At 41.5% G+C, this 21,015-nt stretch overlaps 2 protein-coding genes across 6 annotated transcripts; one reads left to right on the top strand and one right to left on the bottom strand.

The window, feature by feature from the left end:
* Window positions 1-610: 610 nt before the first annotated feature.
* LOC138719006 (probable 2-ketogluconate reductase) lies at window positions 611-9,106 on the bottom strand. Of its 4 annotated transcripts, none has more exons than XM_069853818.1 (7): window positions 8,994-9,106; window positions 7,955-8,033; window positions 4,742-5,126; window positions 3,386-3,557; window positions 2,389-2,567; window positions 1,553-1,649; window positions 611-1,141 (listed from the first exon to the last, which is right to left on the bottom strand). In XM_069853818.1, exons 3-7 carry the CDS (start codon window positions 5,121-5,123, stop codon window positions 985-987), a joined length of 987 nt encoding a protein of 328 aa, XP_069709919.1. In that variant the 5' UTR covers window positions 5,124-5,126; window positions 7,955-8,033; window positions 8,994-9,106; the 3' UTR covers window positions 611-984. The 4 variants fall into 4 exon arrangements, with proteins under 4 accessions (XP_069709919.1, XP_069709916.1, XP_069709917.1 ...); XM_069853815.1 differs by having other exon boundaries at window positions 7,955-8,199; window positions 8,994-9,074; XM_069853816.1 differs by having other exon boundaries at window positions 2,389-2,564; window positions 7,955-8,199; window positions 8,994-9,074.
* Window positions 9,107-11,175: 2,069 nt separating this feature from the next.
* On the top strand, window positions 11,176-20,225 carry TXNL4A (thioredoxin like 4A). Of its 2 annotated transcripts, XM_069853753.1 has the most exons (4): window positions 11,176-11,264; window positions 12,103-12,276; window positions 19,182-19,285; window positions 19,955-20,225. In XM_069853753.1, exons 2-4 carry the CDS (start codon window positions 12,124-12,126, stop codon window positions 20,124-20,126), a joined length of 429 nt encoding a protein of 142 aa, XP_069709854.1. In that variant the 5' UTR covers window positions 11,176-11,264; window positions 12,103-12,123; the 3' UTR covers window positions 20,127-20,225. The 2 variants fall into 2 exon arrangements, with proteins under 2 accessions (XP_069709854.1, XP_069709855.1); XM_069853754.1 differs by lacking the exons at window positions 11,176-11,264; window positions 12,103-12,276 and adding an exon at window positions 13,576-13,653.
* The last annotated feature ends 790 nt before the right edge of the window (window positions 20,226-21,015 follow it).

The following is a 21,015-nucleotide window of genomic DNA, read 5'->3' as shown; positions in this document are numbered from 1 at the left end:
GCACTACTTGCTGTTGTCTTGTCGGTGGTATTTCGCTATTTGCATCTGAATGTCTAACTCTTCACCTGTCGACACATCCTGTGCTAAAACTTCACTTTACCATCCCTTCAAGAAGTCTGACCATATAGCAAAACCATGGAAAGGCTTCCTGATTTTATTGAGTTGACAACCATTTTACTGAATTTCCTGACTTCATTGCTTGCTCATGGGAAAAAGAATGCAAGAAAATGCTTGACCCTGGGCTGTAAATTAGGACTTATCACTAATTTTGCTTTGGGATCTGCCCTCATCTGTATGGTTTCAGTGGTAGACATACCATTGTCTCATGGCCACTCAAATAAAAGCATCGGGTTTGTCTGCACAGAGGAACTAAATCTCTTGGGATTTACCTCCCTTTTCAAAACACCCCCTCAGGAAAACTGAAGATGCTTTTTCAGTGATTTGCTCTGCTTTAACATGTAGATGAAGCAGAATTTTTCTTGCTTTAGAAAACCTTAAGCCAACTAACATTTCAAGGGAGCCTGCTTTCTTCAGTGTTTTGACATAAAACCAAAATATTGCACTACTGGCTGAAAAGTGTTTCAGGATACAGTCAAAATTCTGCAGGGAATTAACAATCAATTCACCTTTAATATATTTGAATGTGTTACACAAACTGCTTGGTGTACTTGCTTATCATTATGTACCAGCAAGCACTGGGAACAGAATACAGATATTTATTGAAATAATGGACTGAAGATACCAAAGTGCATAAATGCTTAGTTTAAAATCTTCAAACAAATCCCTTTTATTAATTCTACTTTATTTTTCAGAATTGTAAGTAACAGTACAGATCAAGTCTATTGAGAAGACAGTTTTCAGTATCATGACAACAACAGTGGTGCAGGAACAGGATGCCTTTTTTCTCTTTTTTTTTTAAATTGCTGCTGTAAGAAATACTACCTTCACATACATATGAGACTTAGTGATAACATCTGGCATGCATCATTTGGGGAACACTTCACTTGGAATGGGCTGGCCATTCAGAACAGCCAACATATTTGCTATTGCTTCTTCTGCCATCATGCGGAGAGCTTGGACTGTTGCTGTTCCAATGTGAGGGGTTATGATTATGTTATTTAATCTTAATAAAGGATGATCTCTGTAAGAAACAGAAAGAACAGAATGTATTACACAAAGAACAAAGTATTACAAAGGGAATTTACTCTGCAGCTATCCCATGCTAGTTGTTGAGAACTGAACCTCAGGAAAAAGCAATGGCATGTTCAGATAAAAGGGTCACAAGCACAGAACCAGCAGAAAGTTGTGGGAAGCTTGCTTACCCATTTCTTCTTCCTCTTTATTGGTCGCATTACCTTGCCTGTCAGTTAGGCTAGCAAAGAACTGACAATTGCAGGAAAAGAAAACAGTTTGTCATTTATTTATGAGACAGGTTGACATTTTGCCCTTAAAAAGTGAGAGAGACTTCCCATGGAGGTCAAGATCAACAGCACACTTTTGCACACAGTTTAAAACACTTCAGATCAACAGAATGGAAAACAGGTTTCTTTACCTTGGCAGAGGCTCAGGGTATGTCACGTCGAGAGCAGCAGCCCTAACAATCTTATTCTGGAGGGCTTCTACCAATGCATCTTGATCAATAACTGCACCTGCATTGAAATTAAACCTAGTGCTATTGTGACAAATTAATGAACACGTTTTTACCTGGAAGTGGGGAAAGATCTCAAGTGAGAAAACTTAAACGATCTTCACCTTATTAGAAAGTAGAATATCTTTCTAGTTACCATGAACCAAACAAACCAGAAATCTTGTTTCTTAATCTTTAATTACAAGGGATTATGGTCCACTGCATAAAGGTTTTCCTAGGATGTGACCAGTTTCAGTCTTTTCCTCATTTCAACATGACGACCCACATTATTATAGACAAACCATTTAATTGCTTCAAGCTTTCCACTTTTATATCTCTGCTTTGTTTGCTAAAACTATAACCTCTCTCATTTTATGCTTGTTCAGTACCAACAGATCTGTAATCCCATGTGAGGTTTTTTTTCTACACAGCTGTTCCAAATGAAATGTATGTTTTTCCTTGTACCCCTTCCATCATCAATGATTATAAACCTTTCATTTACTTCCACAAAAAAAAAGTGCCATCTTTAGGATAAGGCTAAAGAGAACAGAACATCTAATGAGCACCCCTACATTCCACAGGACCTTTGAACACAGCATCTGTTCTATAATCAGTCATTCATTTGTAGACTGCTGGCTACTTCATGACTCCAACAATACAGGGACATCACAGACTGAGGTTGGAGGTGGGAATGTCAACATAATCAGATGAAACATAGTCTTAGCTGTGGAGTGACAAACAGTGAGTTTAGACCATCCTACCTCGGCTGATGTTTATAAGAGTAGCTGTGGGTTTCATCAGCCCCAGCTCCTTTTTCCCAATCAGTTTGTGAGTCTCAGGAGTGAGGTTCACAACCAACATAACAAAGTCAGATTGCTGTAGCAAGTCTTCCATCTTCTCACAGTAGTGGGCACCAACCGCCTCTTCCTCCTCCTTTCTCCTGAGGAAAAAACACACACACTCCCAAACTGACACAATTATCTCTAACTGGCTTTAACATTCAATAAACCCGAGAGAGGTCTGGAACAGCATTAGAGATCAAGAGGTTTGAGGTCAAGGTAAAAGTAAAGGAAAAGACAATTGACAGGTAGAGATGGTGGAAGGGAGGTGGGAAGGATATGGGCTAGAGGGAGAAACAGGCTAGAGCTAGCACTAAAGGAGTGACGAAAGCAAAACGAGCAAGCAATATTAGGTATAGGAGGATGCAGTCTGACTCTGCTCTTCTTTCCTGCATCTGTGCCAATCCCTGGAGAACGTCTCCTCATCTGACATGTGAGTTAAGAATTAGAATGGAAAAGGAATGAAGGGGAAGTGAAGTCTGCAAGAAAGGGAACCGTAAATCTAAAAGAAGCTAAGACACTTGTGATTCATGCCAGTGCGATAAGCAATAATGGCTGGGCTGAGGAGAGGGGTGATTGTCAGGGTGGGCCAGGAGCCCGAAGCTTGAAGAGTGCAGCAGGACAGGGGACACAGTGAGGGCACAAGGCCTGGTTTGCTTGGACAGTCTTCAGAAAGGTCACACAACTCTTCTTCCAAACTGCTAGTAGCTATCCAGTGCAGTGAGTGCAAGAAGCAAGGGGGAGCTGCTTCCAGAGGGGAGCCGTAGGGAGCCAAAGCGAGGAAGCAGTAGCATGCTGGTGCTCCCCATGCTACTTCCAAGTGTCACTAATGCCTAGGAAAATCAGAAGACATATAGCAGAGCTGTGGTTTCCATCAGTACCCCCTGGCTAATTACTTGCAGAAACCAGATGTTTTTACCTTCGGTTCCTGTTATGGTACAAGATCCTCATGTGGAAGGCTCTGGCTCTCTGAGCTACTTTGTATCCAATGCTGCCCATCCCGATGATCCCAAGAGTGGCTTGGGTTACTTCCACTCCCAGCCAGTCAACAGCAAAATGCTTTGTGTCTGGAGAAACCGCAATCTGGCAGCCTGAGTGTAAATACGTACAAACCAACCACAAATGTAGGTTTAGGGGAAAGAAAAAGTTTCTCAATATCACAGCAGTGGGGCTCTGGAGCAACCCTTACAAAACATCCTTGATAATTTTGACCAGTGTATAGAAGATTCTGTATGGTGCTATTCCCGGCAGCCAGGGCTGGACCCAGTAACACTGCTTGGCTCCCAGGTGCTGGGAGGAATGGCTCCTCAAGGAATTAACTCTTTTGTACCCAGAGTATTTTCTTGGAAGTTCAAAAATAGTTTTTTTGACACTCGAGTGCCCTGCAAGCATTGACTTATTTAAGCTGGGGTAAATCTCACCATTTCTCTCCTGAATCACAATCCAAAGCAGCACCACTACTTGAGTATGTGGTGAGCTTTTATATGAAGAACTTGAGGTCCAGCAAGATGCAACAGAAGAAAACATCATGGGGAAAGAGGTGATATTTATGCTCAGGAGTTGAGCAGCAGTGACAGAAGACTCAGTCCCTGAAGATAAAGGCAACTTCTTGTGATAGTCTCTACTGACACCTTCCTTCCCCTGAATGACACTGCATATCAAGGGAACGTGGGGAAAGCACCTGCCTTTAAGGAGATGCACTAATGTTGGCAGTCCAGTTTGGAATAACTTTGTCAAAAGGATTATCAGCTATTTCAATAATAATACTGATGCTCTTCTGGATAAAACCCATTGGTTTAGATAAACTCTTCATAAAAGCAGGAAAAAAAATGAAGAATTACAATAGTTACTGCTCTAGAGCTGGGGACATGGCCATTAATACTTTGTACCCTCCTGTAGCTCCTAGCACTCGTTGCAAGGGGAAATGGAGAAGTGGTGACATTTGATTTGGATGCATTTTGTGTTCAGTTTTCACAGCTATAAGCAACCCATCCAGTGAACAGGCAGAGGAGAATTAAGCCCCAGACATTATTCCAAACAGGATATCACAAGTGACTTTAAAGTGCATAACTTAGACAAAGGTCTTACTCTTGTCACCACGGCCTTAAAAAGAAGTGAGACAGAGGAAAAGCAGAGGCCTCTGAAAATAGAGCCTTCAGATTTTTTTTCCCCACAAAAGCAACCTAAATATTGATTCAGACAGTTCATCTGCATTATAGTAAAAGTGAGGTATGCCAAAGAAGCAGTTAAGATCAAGAAAAATTTGAAACATTACCTTCTACCAGTCTTCTAGCAGAGGCTAGCATCAAGGCCATTCCTATGTCTGCTGTTGAGTCTGCCACAGCGTGTGGGGTGTTGGTCACTTTTACACCAAAGCTAGCAATCGTTTTCAAATCTAAGTGATCAACTCCAACTCCAGAGTTTCCAATTACCTTTAAATTAGGCAAGCTTTCTAGAAGCTCCCGGTCAATAGTTGGCCTGCACTCAAACACAAAAATAGATTGGATTTTTTTGCCCATTTCTCTTTTGCTTTCAAGAAATTCCTTCATGGTGATAAGACAAAAGTGTTTCTTCAAAAGTGCTGCAAGGTCTTCTAGCACACCATGAGTTCCTCCTATATCCAAAATCAAAACACCCGGCAACTCTTCTTTCGCCATGACCTGCAGCAGGGGAATAGAAGTTGTTTAGGAGAGCACCCCTAAAATAGTGATCCTTTAAATTCACATCTGTAAAACAGGAAACTGATGGAACGCAATACTGCTTTTAATGATACAGAGAAAATCCACAGTCACTTGGTACTAGTGTAGTACATTAGGCAACTTCCCAGTACTTTCACTAAGAGCTAATTTAAGCTGTAACACCAAGGAATATCCATCCCCTTAGATCTAAATCCAGTACCACAAGGTGTTCTTCTCAAATAGTTTCCTTTTAGTTCTGAATCAATATTGATTTCATACAAGTCTAGTAGCTTCTTGACCTTATTCACAATTCATTTTTACAAGTGATGGTACGAAATAGAGGCCACTAGAAAGTTGCTCAAAGTTTCTTGCCTATTGGTGAAGTTGCAGGTAGTGCAGGGAGGCACTAAGGTTCAGATGGGTCTGACAAACATCTGTCAGGAATAGTTCAGGTCTAACAAATTTGCAAATGAGGGGTCAGCCTTGGACAGCTGCTACACTGCTTCCCTTCAGATCTTCCCATCAAGATCTGTACCTGAACGTACCACCACAAAATTTAGCACAGCCATGCCTCTATGCTGAACCAATGGAGAAGAGCACAAGAGGTGATACTGTAAGTCCCACTGACAACAGTCTTTTATGCCACAACTTTTCCCTTGCCCAGACAGTTTAGAGTTCAGTCCTCTCTGCAACACTCATGCAAACATATTGTATCCTACAATATCCCTCTCCTCCAGGCGGAGGAGAGGGACCTGGGGGTGTTGGTTGACAGCCGACAGAATATGAGCCAGCAGTGTGCCCAGGTGGCCAAGACGGCCAATGGCATCTTGGCTTGGATCAGAAACGGTGTGACCAGCAGGTCCAGGGAGGTTATTCTCCCTCTGTACTCAGCACTGGTGAGACCGTTCCTCGAATCCTGTGTTCAGTTCTGGGCCCCTCACCACAAGAAGGATGTTGAGGCTCTGGAGCGAGTCCAGAGAAGAGCAACAAAGCTGGTGAGGGGGCTGGAGAACAAGTCTTATGAGGAGCGAGGAGCGGCTGAGAGAGCTGGGGTTGTTTAGCCTGGAGAAGAGGAGGCTGAGGGGAGACCTAATTGCTCTCTATAACTACCTGAAAGGAGGTTGTAGAGAGGAGGGTGCTGGCCTCTTCTCCCAAGTGACGGGGGACAGGACGAGAGGGAATGGCCTCAAGCTCCACCAGGGGTGGTTCAGACTGAACATTAGGAAATATGTTTTCATGGAAAGGGTCATTGGGCTCTGGCTCTGACTGCCCAGGGAGGTGGTTGAGTCACCTTCCCTGGAGGTATTTAAGGGATGGGTGAATGAGGTGCTGAGGGGCATGGTTTTGTGTTTGATAGGAATGGTTGGACTCGATGATCCGGTGGGTCTCTTCCAACCTGGTTATTCTATGATTCTATGATTCTACAATGAGATAGGGGCTCCACAAACAGCCACATACCTAATTAGAGGCAGCACTTATTGACAAATAGTAGGCGAATATTTGCTGTTGAACTTAGCAACACTCATGTCTAATCTCCTACAACTCTGTTTGCTGTGTTCCACTTACTTTAAGTCTCTGTACCATTCTGCGTTGTGCACTTGGGCCTAAGAAACCTAAACTAATCAGAACAACTTTCCAGAGCACTATGCTGATTTATTCTGCACACACGGTGTTGGGCAGGAATTTCCTGCTGCTTCATTCCTCTCACAAAAGCCTTCAGAGACTAACGTGAACCCAAACCTCTGACAAAAAGGTGTCAATGCAGACTGGAAGTTTCTGTCAAGCCGTTTTCGCCCTTGTCCTCAGCAAACCGCAGCCATTAAATGCTTATAATCTTGGCACCAGCAATAGTACTTTATCCTGGCCTTGACCTGCATTTCTGCTGCAGTTCCAGTCTGCTGCTGTACATTGGCTGGAAGGGGTCTTCATGTTAGGACAGGTCTGCAGCTCACCATGAACAGCTTCTCTGATAACACTAACTGGTTCTGACCAGCAGCAAACAAAGCAATGAGATGACTAGTACAACCATACTGCAAAGAAATACTACATTCTTAAATATATCTAATCTATTTATTGCCAACTGCAAACAAAGTATTTTGCCAGCCCTGTATGGTTGTGAAAATTGTGCAAATTTCCCCAGCTGTAGTCTGTATATTTCTTAGGTTATCATACAACATGACCTTCGAAGGGTAAACTAGATTTTCCTCCAGAATGAATGACACAGAATAAAAGACAAGATTTGATGTCATATTGTGACAGTGTAGTCCAGCTTCTTGATGTTCACAAACTGATGCTCCTGCAGCAACTTAGGCTGGAAGGCAACTAAATGTTATGCAGTTAAGTGATGGAAAACTGAGCACCAGATATGATCAACTGGCTAAAGCAGCACTGTAATACACCATTTGCTTTCATCACCACTTCCTCCTCTATTACAACACACTGTTCACAAAGGTCAGAGTCTGATGCACATTAATTTTAGAAAAGAAACTTCACAAACAAAAAGGTGATCCATGAGGAAGCCACACTGCAATGCAGCGAGAGATGGTTTAGTTTTAAACAAACCAGCTGATGTACTAGAAACAGGTCAGTCACATGTAATTAATCTTTCAAGTAGTGTGAACATGCTGAGTCTGCCATAATTTCAGCCCTGTTCAATGTGCACATCAACCATTAATAGACTGCAGCTTTGGTTCAAGAGCTGGGGGTTCTGCTAGCATCAGGTACAATCTTAAAAAACTTATATTGATAGCAGCAAGCTAAAAATACTAAAAGGAACCTTGCAGAGAGAAGGAGGTTCTCCAGATACCAACCTTGGTCTGAGGAGCGCTTATTGTTTGTCCTCCAGCACTACCTGGGCTGTCTTGTGCCTTTCTGTAATCCACACTTGTCCTGTGACAGAGATGTCCATGAGAAGCAATAACTGGATGAATAAATTTGGAAGCCAAATTTAAAGGGTCAGACATCAAGGGAATTGTTTTTAACAGACTGAATGCTTTCCTCCTGAACATAATTATTCAAATATCAGATGTCTTGTCCAGCGTGCGAAATGTCCCACCTGTTAAGGGTACGACAATTTTGGTTTGGGACTAGTATCATCTGCAGTATCACTAAATTTTTTTTTTTAAGCTATCTTCTCCTCACGTTTTTTATTTATATAAAATTATGAGCTTCCATGTATGTATACATCTATAATCGCACGTAACACTTTGATATAACGTATGTGTACTAAGTTCTGGTCACATTGCAGAGAGAACTTTGAGAATACAACTCGGATTGCTCTCTACAACTACCTGAAAGGAGGTTGTGGAGAGGAGGGAGCTGGCCTCTTCTCCCAAGTGACAGGGGACAGGACAAGAGGGAATGGCCTCAAGCTCCACCAGGGGAGATTTAGGCTGGACATTAGGAAAAAATGTTTTCATGGAAAGGGTCATTGGGCACTGGCAGAGGCTGCCCAGGGAGGTGGTTGAGTCACCTTCCCTGGAGGTGTTTAAGGCACAGGTGGACAAGGCGCTGAGGGGCATGGTTTGGTGTTTGATAGGAACGGTTGGACTCAATGATCCGGTGGGTCTCTTCCAACCTGGTGATTCTATGATTCTATGATTCTAAGTAGGCAGATAAAAAACATGGCATTGGAGCTTACTGAAGCTGCCGGCCTTATTTATTTTGTGGAACAGCTCACTTGCAGATCTGTTGATTGGCACTGCTGTTTCAACTCTGAACTTTGTCAAATCAGAGCGAAATAAACCTGCACAGTTCTTCCTGTTGTAAATGGAGTTCATAGCAAGAGTTATGGAGAATAAACCCCTCCCACCAGCTCCTCTACAGTAGAACAACAAACAAAAGAATTACCCCAGGGCTGCTTTCTTCCTTCCGATGTTTTCGTTTTCCGCCGCTCGAGCTCCTGCGGACGGGGCAGCCCCCGGGCCCTGGTTACCGGCTGCGGGGAATCCTCCGGGGAGGCGGCAGCGGGCCGGACTGCGGGGAGGGAGCGCTTGGTGCTGGAGTGGGAGGGAGCTGCCGGCTGTCTCCTCCCGCCGTCCCGGCGCGGGACTTGCTGGAAAGAAGATGCGGTGTAGCAAGGACCTTGGTAGTTTTTGGGAAGCCCCGCAATTCCTGGGCAAAGCACTTTGGTATTCACACCCCCGTTCCACGATCGCTCTCCGCAGACAGAGCTCAAGCTGGTGTGGGTTTATGTAGTGGAAAATATGCTTTTCTCCCTGGCTGCTGCAAGCTGACCTGACCTTTCGGAGAATGATTTGGTTGGAAAAGACCTTTGAGATCATCAAGTCCAACCATACCTGTCCAATACTAAACTATCCCTGACCACTTCATGTACCAGTCTTGTAAGCACCTCCACGGACGGTGACTCTACTGCTTCCCAGTGCACCTGTTCAGCAGTGCCATTTTGGTGAAGAATTTTTTCCCTATATCTAATCGAACCTCTCCTGATGCAGCTTGAGGCCATTTCCTCTTGTCCTAGAGCACAGTGTAGAACAATGTGTAGGCCCTTAATGAAGCAAAAAGATTGTCCTGAGATACCCTATCACAGTGTCCAGCTCAGCTCGGAAACCTAATGCTGAAAGGTCCCGGTTTCATTGCTGATCAGTGAAGCAATTGAAATGTCTGCTCGGTGTGTTTAATCCTTGCATTGTGACAGAGCGTGGCTGCTGCCAGGGGCTGTCAGTGTAGGCCCCACGGGCAGGGTCGGCTCTGGGTGCAGGGGGCATCTGGAAGAAAGCACACAAGATGGATATGCAGCTGTGAGCCAGCTGGTTCAAAGGCACCTGTATTTTCACACAGCGCTCGAACCACAAGTAGGGCTAAGTCCAACATGAAGATGTTAATTGCTGTGGGTTAATACACTGACAAAATCTTCTGTAACCAAGAGACACATACAGCTGCTCTCCCTGTTGCAATATCACCTTGATTCTATGTGGACACACATAGAATCATGGAATAGTTAACATTGGGAAAGACCCCTATGATCAAGTCCAACCATAAAATAAATAAATCCAAGGGAGGCACAGGGTGGTGGTGTGGATTTAACATCTCTAGGGCAGTCAGTAGCAGAGATTCAAAGCTTTGGGCTGTGGTAGTCTCTTCTCCGTCATTGCGGTGCCACCCAGCAGCACGGCTCGGGCTGCTGCGCTAGCCACCGTGGCGCGCCTCCTCGTCCCACTTGCATGGGGAGATGTCCATTGCCCCGGCCAGCTGACCGGCGGCACAACCCACCCTCCCATTCGGGCAGCCCTGGCCCCTCGGGCAGCAATGTCATCGTACCCCTGTGCAAACCAACGTGAGCTGCTATATAGGATGCAGTGTCTGTACTAATATCTAATCTAATCGTGGGAGTTAATGAGGGAGTTAAAAGTCCTCTCCTTTTGTGATATTTGAGGAACAGAAGAATGGGAAAGCACGAGGACTGCAGAAGGCCTGTACTTCAGGAGACAAAAAAGATGGAAAGTCCAGATAACGTTTATTTTGAACCTCATATGGAAGCCTCAAAGGGGGCCAGAGGCTGATGAAACAGATAAGGGAACTGCTTTGCAGACCTCAGGCTCAGTAAAGGACTGTGAGGAGCATGCACGAGGGGAGGACACCTATTATAATTCGTAGTAGGAGATGTGATTAATATGCATGATTTTTATGAGAAATATAATACATGAGAAATATAATACATTCAAGCTGGACATCAGGAAAAAAATTTTCAGGGAAAAGGTCATTGGGCACTGGCAGAGGCTGCTCAGGGAGGGGGTTGAGTCACCTTCCCTGGAGGGGTTTAAGGCACGGGTGGACGAGGTGCTGAGGGGCATGGTTTAGTGTTTGATAGGAATGGTTGGACTCGATGATCCAGTGGGTCTTTTCCAACCTGGTTATTCTATGATTCTATGATTCTATGTGTGTCCTTTCCCCCCTGCCCCGCTTGGTGTGGTCCGAGCTGGGTTTGAGCCCCCCCCCCCCGCCTTGGTACGGCCCGAGCGGCCTCCCCGCCCCCCGGGGAGCCCCGCGGCCCAGAGCCGGGCCCGGCCGGGCGAACGGCTGTCGTCACTTCCGCTTCCGCTCCCTCGAGCTTGGCGGCGCTGCGTTGCCCCGTTTTGCCTAGAGAAGGAGGCCCCTGGGGTGAGGCGGGGACCGGGACTGGGGACCGGGACTGGGGACTGGGTCTGGGTCTGGGGACCGGGACCGCGACCGCGGACTGGGACTGGGGCGGTGGGTTGCTACAAGAAGTTGTTACTATTACAAAAAGTGGAATGCTTTTGATTTAAGCGAAAGGAGAGTTATTTCTTCTGAGTAATTGTGTTCTTTGAATGTTAGACAGAATGCCCCTCTGTCAGCGTTCTTTTTCTTTCAAGCAGTGTTTTCCCAGACACTGTTCATTCTTTGAAGACGATAGCGTCTTATGGGCAGTGTGATCTGTGCTGAACGTCTCTTCTTCTGCAGTCCCCTCTGTTTAAAGCCTTCCCCCATCTCAAATGCAGGGTCAGGCAGAGCTGGAGCCAGCTCCAACTGAGCAAGAGTTTTGGCTGTTGTGAAGTTAATAATAATGCTAAAATCAGTGTTTGGAAAGTAATAGGATATGCATAAGATTTCTGGGAAAATTTACACATACGCATATAAGTGGGAGTAGATTCTGTCCCCAGCTCTTGTCGCAGGGCACACAGTTGATGGAAATCACTCCTCGTGTTGCCCAGACCTGATGAAGGATGCTTGCTTTCTGAAATTCCAAAGCGAGTCTTAAAAGGTTTATTTGCTGGTGGTGTTGGTATCAGAACTGGGAGCTCGGCTTTGGCCCTGGCACCCAGTGAGCTGTAGGGCTTGTTGCAGGGCAGCAGGGCTGCGGTCACTGAGTGCTGACATGGGCCAGTGAGGCCGTTGTTGCAGGAGGCTTGTGGGGGGGTCTGCCAGCTCGAAGGCAGGCCAGGCTGTCAGCTCCTGGGTGGTTGCTGTCATCCTGCAGGCCCACTAGCTGCCCTTCAAGATGTCGTACATGTTGCCGCACTTGCACAATGGATGGCAGGTGGACCAGGCCATCCTGTCAGAAGAGGACCGAGTTGTGGTCATCCGCTTTGGACATGACTGGGACCCAACCTGCATGAAAATGGATGAAGTCTTGTACAGCATTGCTGAGAAGGTAAACTGGAGCTGTGATGTGAGATGGGCTTTTTTGCTTTTCAGTATTTCACACGGTTTATACAAAGCCTGAGACAGGTTATAACTTGAGTTTTGGAGAGGGATTCTTGCTTGAGGAGGCAGCAAGAAGGCTGCTTAGTTGCTTTCCTAAGTGTCTCCTAAAGTCATCAACTACCCTGATGCTTGTTGTATTTAAGGGGATAAAAAAATCATAGAATGGTTTGGGTTGGAAGGGGATTTAAAGATTGTCCAGTTCCAACCCCTCTGCCATGGACACCCCCCACTGGATCAGGGTTTTCAAAGCCTCACCTAACCTGGCCTTGGACACCTCTAGAGATGGGGCCTCCATGACTTCTCTGGGCAACCTGTACCAGTGCCTCACCACCCAGAAGAGTATTGGAAGTTCTGAAATCAAAATTGCTGCCTATTAATAGTTTATCATTTAATGAACATCAGCATTTGAACAGAAATGAGTGCTTGGTAGTAGGACTCTGGCTGTAGGTAGTGCAGCACTGTCACTTCACAGTCAGATTGTAGAGTAGCTGTAGATTTTCATTTTGATTACAACTTGATAAGGTACTTTCATTTTGACTCCTAAAAATGATGACATCCTAAAATGTAGAGGATAACGTTGGTCAATCTAGCAGTCATATTTGTGGAGACTGATGGTATTCTTTTGAGTTGCATGGGCTGACATAAATTTTAGGAGCCAAATTCTAAAGCTGATTTGAGATGGAAACTGAATGCCTACTGACAGCTGGTCACTCACTTAAGAAGGATAGATACTGAAGTGAAATTAAACTGTGAACATAAACAATCAGCTATAATTTGTCGTTCAGTAAAGGTTTTGCATAGCTGCTCTTAACTGAACCACATAGAGAATGAAGCAAAAAAAATCTGAACCAGAAACGGTAACTTGGGTAAGGAAAGGAGTTTGCCGTCTTCTGGTAAAATTGCATGCATACTCCATAAGTTGTTAGAGAGTTTTCTGTGGTGTACTCACTCCTTTCTCTTTTAATATTCTTTTTAAATAAACAGAGCTTCTGTCTCTGAAATCTTTACAATGAAAGATCTCTCTGTATAGCCAAATGTTAAGACATAATAGAATACAGTAAGGAATTGTCACTTCATTTGCTTTAGTCATTTTTTGTTTGACGTGATGGGAGTTTCTTATGCTCAGGTACTGTTAGTATTGATTTTTGGCAGGATGCTTGACAGTTTAGCAGAGGTATTGGCAGTTAGGGATGACTGGGAGAAGAAAGAACAATGTAACTTCTTATTTAAAAATCTCCCTCTGCAGAAATGGCAAATTAAAGGGGGAGATCCTTCCTCATCTTCTTGCTTACAAGCCATGCTTGGATCTCTGCTGTTTTAAAGAGTGAGTAAATGTTCCAATCATACAGGTGTTTATAGTGGAGAATAATACAGATTTTTAATATGCTGTAATTGCATACTACATTTGAAGAAAATGTAGCCGTATTTTACATTTGTTACCATGGTTCAATATACTGTAGTCCACAGTGGTTTTTGGGTAGTAGTGATACTTATCTGTACTTTGTAAGAGGAAAACCTTTTTTTTTTTCAGTTTCAGTCCTTTTGGAGTAAAAAGAAACCAGAACATTATATGAAAATATGAAGTGGATGACTTTCACTGAAATTTATTCCATTTATAGTTGACCATTTTTTTCCCCTGTTTTAGGTGACAAAGAAGCAATGTTTCACTGAGTTTCAAAACAAATGATAATTATAAGATGTTAGATTTTTGCTTTGTCAAACATCCAAGAACTGAATTTCACAAAATTTCTCTGGAACACCTTTTTTCGAAAATACACATTTTTTTGCAAGGAGGTTTCCAATTATAAAAAAAATCCCCTGAAATACAGGGCTTTGGCTGCTAAATTACTTTAATACCCCCTTTTCACTTAAAAAACATGATTTATCTAGGACCGAATACTATAAAACAGGTAACCTCTTGTGAAACCCGGTGACTTTAACCAACAGGTTGGGTTGGGTTGAGGTGGGCTTAGGGAGGATTATTCAGATGTTTCGCACTTATTGAACTGTAATCAGAAGTGTGAATAGCTGTGGCTTTTGCTGGAACATTAGTTGTGCCTCTGCCTGTCTGTTAAAATTTCATGAACAGTAAGAGATGGAAAGAAAGGGAGGCACGGAAAGAAAGACCTATAAAAAACCATGTTGGTATTATAGTTACTGGTGCTTGTATTTAAAGTTCAGCAAAGCTAATCCATATACTTATGTCTACGGTTTTTGAAAATGTTAGCTGTAAATACATCTCTCAGCAGTGAAGTGTCTTTCTCTTTTCCCCTATAGATTTATCACCTAAACTTACAGCATAATTAGAAAGAAAAATTCAAATAAATATTGACAGTACAGACTTTCTTCAGTAATGCAGGTCTGCTAGGCTTCTTCAGCTTGAATGATTTGTTGCAAAACCTAGTCTCAGTTCCTGTAGTTTTTTCCTGTGATTTCCTTGCCCATAAAGACCTCTAAACATAAAAATCATTGTGTAGAAACCTAGGAAGATAAGAAGATGGAATCTTGGATTTTGTTTCAGATTTCCTTAGGTAATTGCTGTGTGCACTTTAGGCCATAAGATAACATATAGCTGCTTAAAGGGAGCTGAAATCTTAACTGAAAAGAGTATTGCTTACCCCTAACAGAAATGTAAAGGAACTTCATGATTGCTGCCATTCTTTGTAGTCATTGATCATGTTGTAGGAATGCATTAATTTTATTTTTAATGATATTGCCAAAGTCAGGAGGGAGAACTTTGGAGGGCAAATGAAACTTATTTCGTCTGGGATATGATTTTTCCTACATCTCTGTTTGCTAGCAAGTGCGTGGCCTTGCTCAAGATAGGACACAGAATCTGTATCTAATGTTAGGAGTTGTATAGATTCTTCTGCTTTATAATCTTGGGCCTTTCTGTTTAAAGATATATTAATAGTCCACCAAGCAGATACGGTTCTGTGATGTGTTAAAATAGCCTGTAGATGTGGCAAGGCAGTACTGTACTTGGCTTTTTTTATACATGCATTGAGTGACATAGACTAGTCCATGAAGCTACAGTAATTAAGAAAAACAAACAAACAAACCAGAATTGAAGTCCAGTCAATGAAAATAAGTCTGATAAAATTTTGAATCCATGCTGCTCCCTGGTTTTTAGTCTCCTACTCCATCCTGTCCCTGTGAACAGCAGCTATGATGGCCTGGTAAGACAAAAAATTTTGAATTGAAAGATGGGTAGAGGAAGTCAGTGTCAGAATTAAGTACTTTCAAAAGTTAATATCTGTCTTGGTTTTCTGCTGAAAATATTTTTATCTTCGGGTGTTGAACAAGAGTGGAGCTGTCCAAAAGGAGGTCCATCACTAGAGGGTTGGGGCTTTTTCAGAAAGCAGTTGACTTACTGCAACAAATTTACTGTATTTTAGTGTGTGTTGTGAGGTTAAGTGCTTCCAGAATAAATTATGTGTCCAAGTTCTAAAATACCAGTAGTTTTTTCCATATTTTCTGGACAGTAAACTTTTGGTTCACTTTAACAACCTCAGCAGAGTCTCAATTGTTACAGCTGCAACTGTTTTTGTTTGGTATGGTTTGCTTGCTTAGGGTTGTATTTAATTCTTGCCTGAGGTAACACCATCTGTCACACCGTTTATAACTAAAAGATCAGGAGGAAAATTTCTTAGCAACCAGTACCTTGAACTGGTAGTGAAGCTTTTTCTAAATAGAAATGTAGTTTTTGAACTGATAACTGTCTGGGGGATAGATTCACTCCCCAGTGCATGAGGAGAGGTTAAGCTTTGGTTTGTCTCTGCAGACTTACTAGCTGAAGTATAGATCAACTCCTAAACTATACCAGCCTGAATCCAGAAATGCTTCAGTTCCTTTTGCTTAAAATGAAGCCTAAGCTAAAGCCTTGGGAATTAGAGCTGGCTGTGTGTGAAGCTGGTTGGAATGCTGCTCTGTACTTTTGTATCTCTGTTCAAGTAGTGTCTGCGAGAATAGGTACTTCTGCAGGCTATAAAACTGGTCAATACTCTTGAGGGAGGGAGGAATTTTAGTAGTTCTGCAGGGCTTGTCTTGGGTTGAAATAAAATGCCTCTTGGTGCCAGACAGGGCAGGCTTGTCATGGCCACTAAACAATAGATACTGAGGCCACTGTGGTGCTTCTGTGACTCTTTCCTTGTTTGTCTTCCTACTCATGTTTTTGTCTAGTTCCTTCTTAGGCCTAGATCCCAACATTCGTGCTGCTATCTATACTGGAGTGCTGCATGGCAAGGCCCTTGTCACACGCAACCTTGGTAGCCAGTGTCCAAACTCAGCAAAACACGTTCCTTATTCAAAGCACTTGCAAGATTAGGGGCTGTAATCTTGTCAGATTTGAAATGAAGAAAGCTAGGGGGAAAAAATAGAGCCACTTCTAAAGTTCTGAATTAAAATTTGAAACTTGGTATCTAGCTTTGAGGTTAGCTTTTGACTTCATACAAGATTTTGAGCAGGCGACTGTCATTAGTTTCACTTCTATAAAAGTAGGTAGCTGTACTTTTACTCCAATGTAGGAGAGAAGGAGGACTCAGTTAATGTTGAAGATACTTGGATTACAGTGATAATGCGTATATGCTGTGCAAGGGTGAATTGAATGATCCAGTCCTTTTGATTAAGATGTATGTAACAATTTATTTAAGACTTGAATACTCTGGTACTCTTTTCTAAAATCTTAGGCTGTTACTAGTAAGAAGCACTGCTGACTCTGCAACAGCTCAACTAAATGTAATGTATATAATTTAAAACTTACTTCAAAAGTTTTGTTGTTCTGGTACTATGTGCAGTGCACAATTCTTGGAAGTAAAATTTTGGGTTAGCAGTGCTTCTGTCTTCTGGTGTGACATATAATTGCCTCGCACCAATCTTCCAGTGAAAAAGTGGTCCTTAGAATGTTGTATTAATGCTTGGTTTAACTTAAAATAATGTTCTAATCTCCAAATTAAATAAAATGGTGCAAAGACTATCTTCATTTTTTTTTTGGCATTGCCAACCGCGTTGTAGAAACTTCTCTGCATGGCAAAGCTGTGCTACTGATGCCAAAAATGTCAGCAAGGTGGGAGAAGAAATTATATGAGAAAATGACTTTTCTTGGTTGGTTTGTTTGGTGTTTTGGTTTTGGGGGTGTTTTTTTCCTTTTTTAAGAAAAAAATCCAAACCACAAACTAAACAACTGTCTTTTGTCTGGCCTCCAAAGGCTAACCAGGGAGTAATCTCAGTCACTTCTCAGCTAAATTGTTGACTCTGAACATCCCATTAAGCATCTTAGAAATCTTTCATATAAAATTGAAATGGGTGTGAGTGGTCATTTCAGAGAGTGTTGGAGTTTGATATTATGAAGAACTTTGGTTTTCAAGGCATTTCCTCTTGTATTTTTTTAAACATGGCTTAAATAGGATGTTTTCATTAAATTCTTTATAGAATTCTTTATAGAATTATATATAATTCTTTATAGAATTATAACTGGCTCCATAAAAGCAAACTGAAAGCTACTTAAATGCTGTTTTGTTCCAGAAGGTATTTTACTTTCCTCACTGCTGATAATTATTCACATCTTTGATGTGTGATTATTTCTTATAATTTAGAAACTGTCTTGGAGCAGAAGTCCATCAGAATTTATTTACTGTGTGCCTCTGGTTTTTTTGTAAACAAACATCTCCATACTTTCTCCGTTAAAGTGCCTGCTGGGATGGTTAAGTACAGGATAGGATGGTTATAATATTTTTCTAGTATAGTCTAATCTGTTTTGTGGACCAAAATTAAAAATCTTTACATCAAGCAGAAATTATCATAGCATTTCCAGATGTTTTATAGCAAAATTAATAGTGGGGAGTACTGTGGCAAACAGTAAATTTGTCAAATCTTAGACTGCAGACTGGTAGTTTTATGTAGTCAGATGAGAAGAAATGAAATTGTTTTTGCATGTAAGTAAGGACAGGGGGTCAAGGGTGTGCACTCATGGTGTAATATGTGAGTACAGTTACAGTTAAAGATTTGTGTAATTTAGGTGCCTGTTGACTTATATTGTAGTGTGTTTGTTAATTTCTACTATATGTGTATGAGCTAAGTTTAGAAACTAGAACTTCCCATAATTCCACTTAAGATCAAATATCCTGCATCTAGGAAACAAAAATGTGATGTGGTTTTCTTTCAGGAATGAAGACATAAACTATGACATTAAAGGGAAGGGATTCTTGCAATTTAACTAAATTACTCTGCAAAATGGAAGCCTGTTTTACCAGAATTGCCCAGAGAATAGCTTCTCATCAAGGTTTTTTTCATTACCAATGAAATTTTTAAGCTCCTGTTTTAGTTTTACCCCTCTCAAAAAAGCTAGCGCTTTGTTATCATCAGTTTTATTTTCATTCAATGAGCCTTGTTAAACAAATAAGATGATTTAGAGGGGGAAAAGTACTTGGTGACAGGCGTCAGGACATTCTAGTTTAGTTTTTTTTTTTTAAAGTCTGTAAACAGCTGACAACAGAAGCAAAATGGGTCAGCTTGGCTTGCAGAAAGCAGTTACTCTGCTTGTTTATAGCTGTGCATGTCACTGTGAGGTCTCAGTTGTACATAAAGGGCATTTGTTTCTCTGGATGTTGATGTAGCATGGTATCCTTCCAGTTAATACGAAATGAGCATCTTAGCTGTATTTAAAAATACTTCCCTTGTTAATTGGTGGTTGTTAAAAATGATGGCAAGATTGTTAACTGTGACTCTATGACTTAATGTTTTGGAAAATAAATGTTGCAATAATGAAAGCTTATATCTTTTAATAGGTAGTACAAATAATGAAAGGCTTGGTAATATTTATTGGTTTTATATTTCCTGTTTTCTTCTGTTTAGGTAAAAAACTTTGCTGTTATTTATCTTGTGGATATCACTGAAGTACCAGACTTCAACAAGATGTATGAGTTGTACGACCCCTGTACTGTCATGTTTTTCTTCAGGTACATGATGGTTCTAGAATGTAACTCAGTTAAATTTTTTTGTGTCAAATATAGCATCTTAGTAGTTCATTTCTAAATGCATTTTCATTGCTGTACAAGAGAGTAAACTGTTAAATAGGAAAATCTCTTGTTTTCCCGTTAGCCAAGTAACAATGTTTTGATAGAAGTACAAACGAGTGATAGAGAAAAATGGTTCTATTATCTGTTTGGTTTAGTTTTGGATCTGAAACTTTGTATAGACTGTTGCAGTAAGACAGCAGTCAAACTTGTCAGACTTGCTTTAAAGATACACCCAAGTATTAAGGTTTTCCTGAAGCTAAGGTGTCTACATTGATAAGATAAAATGTGCTACTAACAAGCATGGAACTCTGGTGTTAGAGAGTAATGGGAAAGAAATATAAACAGTATGGGGTGTGCTGAATTTTAATTGCACTGAGTAGCAAACTGGGCCCGTTTGCAGCCTTTGTTCTAGCTTTAGAAACAGGCAGTAAAATGTCAACTTGAGTGATGGGAGTGGATACTCTTTCTGTGATGCTTATTTTGCAAGCCTGTTTGTTATAAGGGCTTCTTTTGAATCCTACAAAGCATTCTTGTGGGGGATATAACGCTTCTTTCTGAATTATAATAACATGTTAATTTGTCTGTTGTTTTTTTTTTCTCCCTTTAAAGGAACAAACACATCATGATTGATTTAGGTACAGGTAATAACAACAAGATCAACTGGGCAATGGAAGATAAGCAAGAGATGATTGATATTATAGAAACTGTTTATAGAGGAGCCCGCAAAGGTCGAGGTTTGGTGGTATCACCAAAAGATTATTCTACTAAATACAGATACTGATATTTCTTCGGGGCTGCCTTTTTTTGTAACCATCCACTTAAATTTATTCTGCTGTAGGTATACATATATATATATATTAAAAGACTACAAATTCTTCAACTTTGAGCATTTTTTGACTTATTTAAAAGATTCTATGTCTGTTTGGAAAAATAGAAGTCACAAATCCTGGAACTGCCTCACTGCAGTAATATTGCTGCTGAATTTTGAGTTGTTTGTTTTTATTTTATAAAAACTTTATTCTGTGTTGTTGTCCTCTTGGTATTATGTATTTTTGTGCACAAAAGTCCTGCTTGGAGAGAAACTTTTCTACTGTTATTTGTGTATCAAAAGTAAATGAAATCTGGGAAAACTATAGTATAGCTTTTTTGAAAGAATAAAGTTAGTTCCACTTACCTTAATTTTCTTTAGCCAATTAAATTTAGGAATAAAACCAAAGGTAGTTGGATGCAAAGTCATAATGTTGAAGATGAAGGTTTATCACTTCTGTCTGGATTTCCTTGCATAGTATCTTGGTCTTCTGTATCAACTAGAAGCAGGGATAGAACACTAAGGTGCATTTATTAATATTTAGCAAAACTGAGAGAAAACATCTTCCATGACTTTGTGCACGTCTTCCCCCCTCTCCCCCCCCATCAACTTACTTGACTTGTGACAATGGATTTCTTTTTCATGGAGATTAACGCATACAGTCGTCAGTTTGAAATACCTTACAGATTCTGCAGTGCTGAAGGGTAATTGCAGTTCTGGAGCTGGCTGCAAAGCCAACAGCTGAAGAAAGGATGAGCTGTGCTTTCTGTCATTTGACCTCGGCTTTGTCTAATGGTGTGCTAAATGCATATGTACTTGGGAGGCTTGATTTGGATTCCACTGTGGCATAGATTTTTAAGCT

Source organism: Phaenicophaeus curvirostris, chromosome 3 (genome assembly GCF_032191515.1).
Source record: "Phaenicophaeus curvirostris isolate KB17595 chromosome 3, BPBGC_Pcur_1.0, whole genome shotgun sequence".
Classification (NCBI taxonomy): Eukaryota; Metazoa; Chordata; class Aves; order Cuculiformes; family Cuculidae; genus Phaenicophaeus; species Phaenicophaeus curvirostris.
Note: the sequence above shows the minus strand (reverse complement) of the source record. Positions and strands in the feature narration are given on the sequence as shown.

What these genes read in the sequence shown, in the direction of transcription:
- LOC138719006 (XM_069853815.1), bottom strand. Translation starts at nt 8,152, where the DNA reads ATGTTCAGGAGGAAAGCATTCAGTCTGTTAAAAACAATTCCCTTGATG. An exon ending in TGCTAGAAGACTGGTAGAAG is followed by an intron (nt 3,558 to 4,741) that starts GTAATGTTTCAA and finishes ATTTACACTCAG; the next exon opens with GCTGCCAGATTGCGGTTTCT. An exon ending in TCTTATAAACATCAGCCGAG is followed by an intron (nt 1,650 to 2,388) that starts GTAGGATGGTCT and finishes ATTTCAATGCAG; the next exon opens with GTGCAGTTATTGATCAAGAT.
- TXNL4A (XM_069853753.1), top strand. Translation starts at nt 12,124, where the DNA reads ATGTCGTACATGTTGCCGCACTTGCACAATGGATGGCAGGTGGACCAG. An exon ending in TGTACAGCATTGCTGAGAAG is followed by an intron (nt 12,277 to 19,181) that starts GTAAACTGGAGC and finishes TCTTCTGTTTAG; the next exon opens with GTAAAAAACTTTGCTGTTAT. An exon ending in ACTGTCATGTTTTTCTTCAG is followed by an intron (nt 19,286 to 19,954) that starts GTACATGATGGT and finishes CTCCCTTTAAAG; the next exon opens with GAACAAACACATCATGATTG.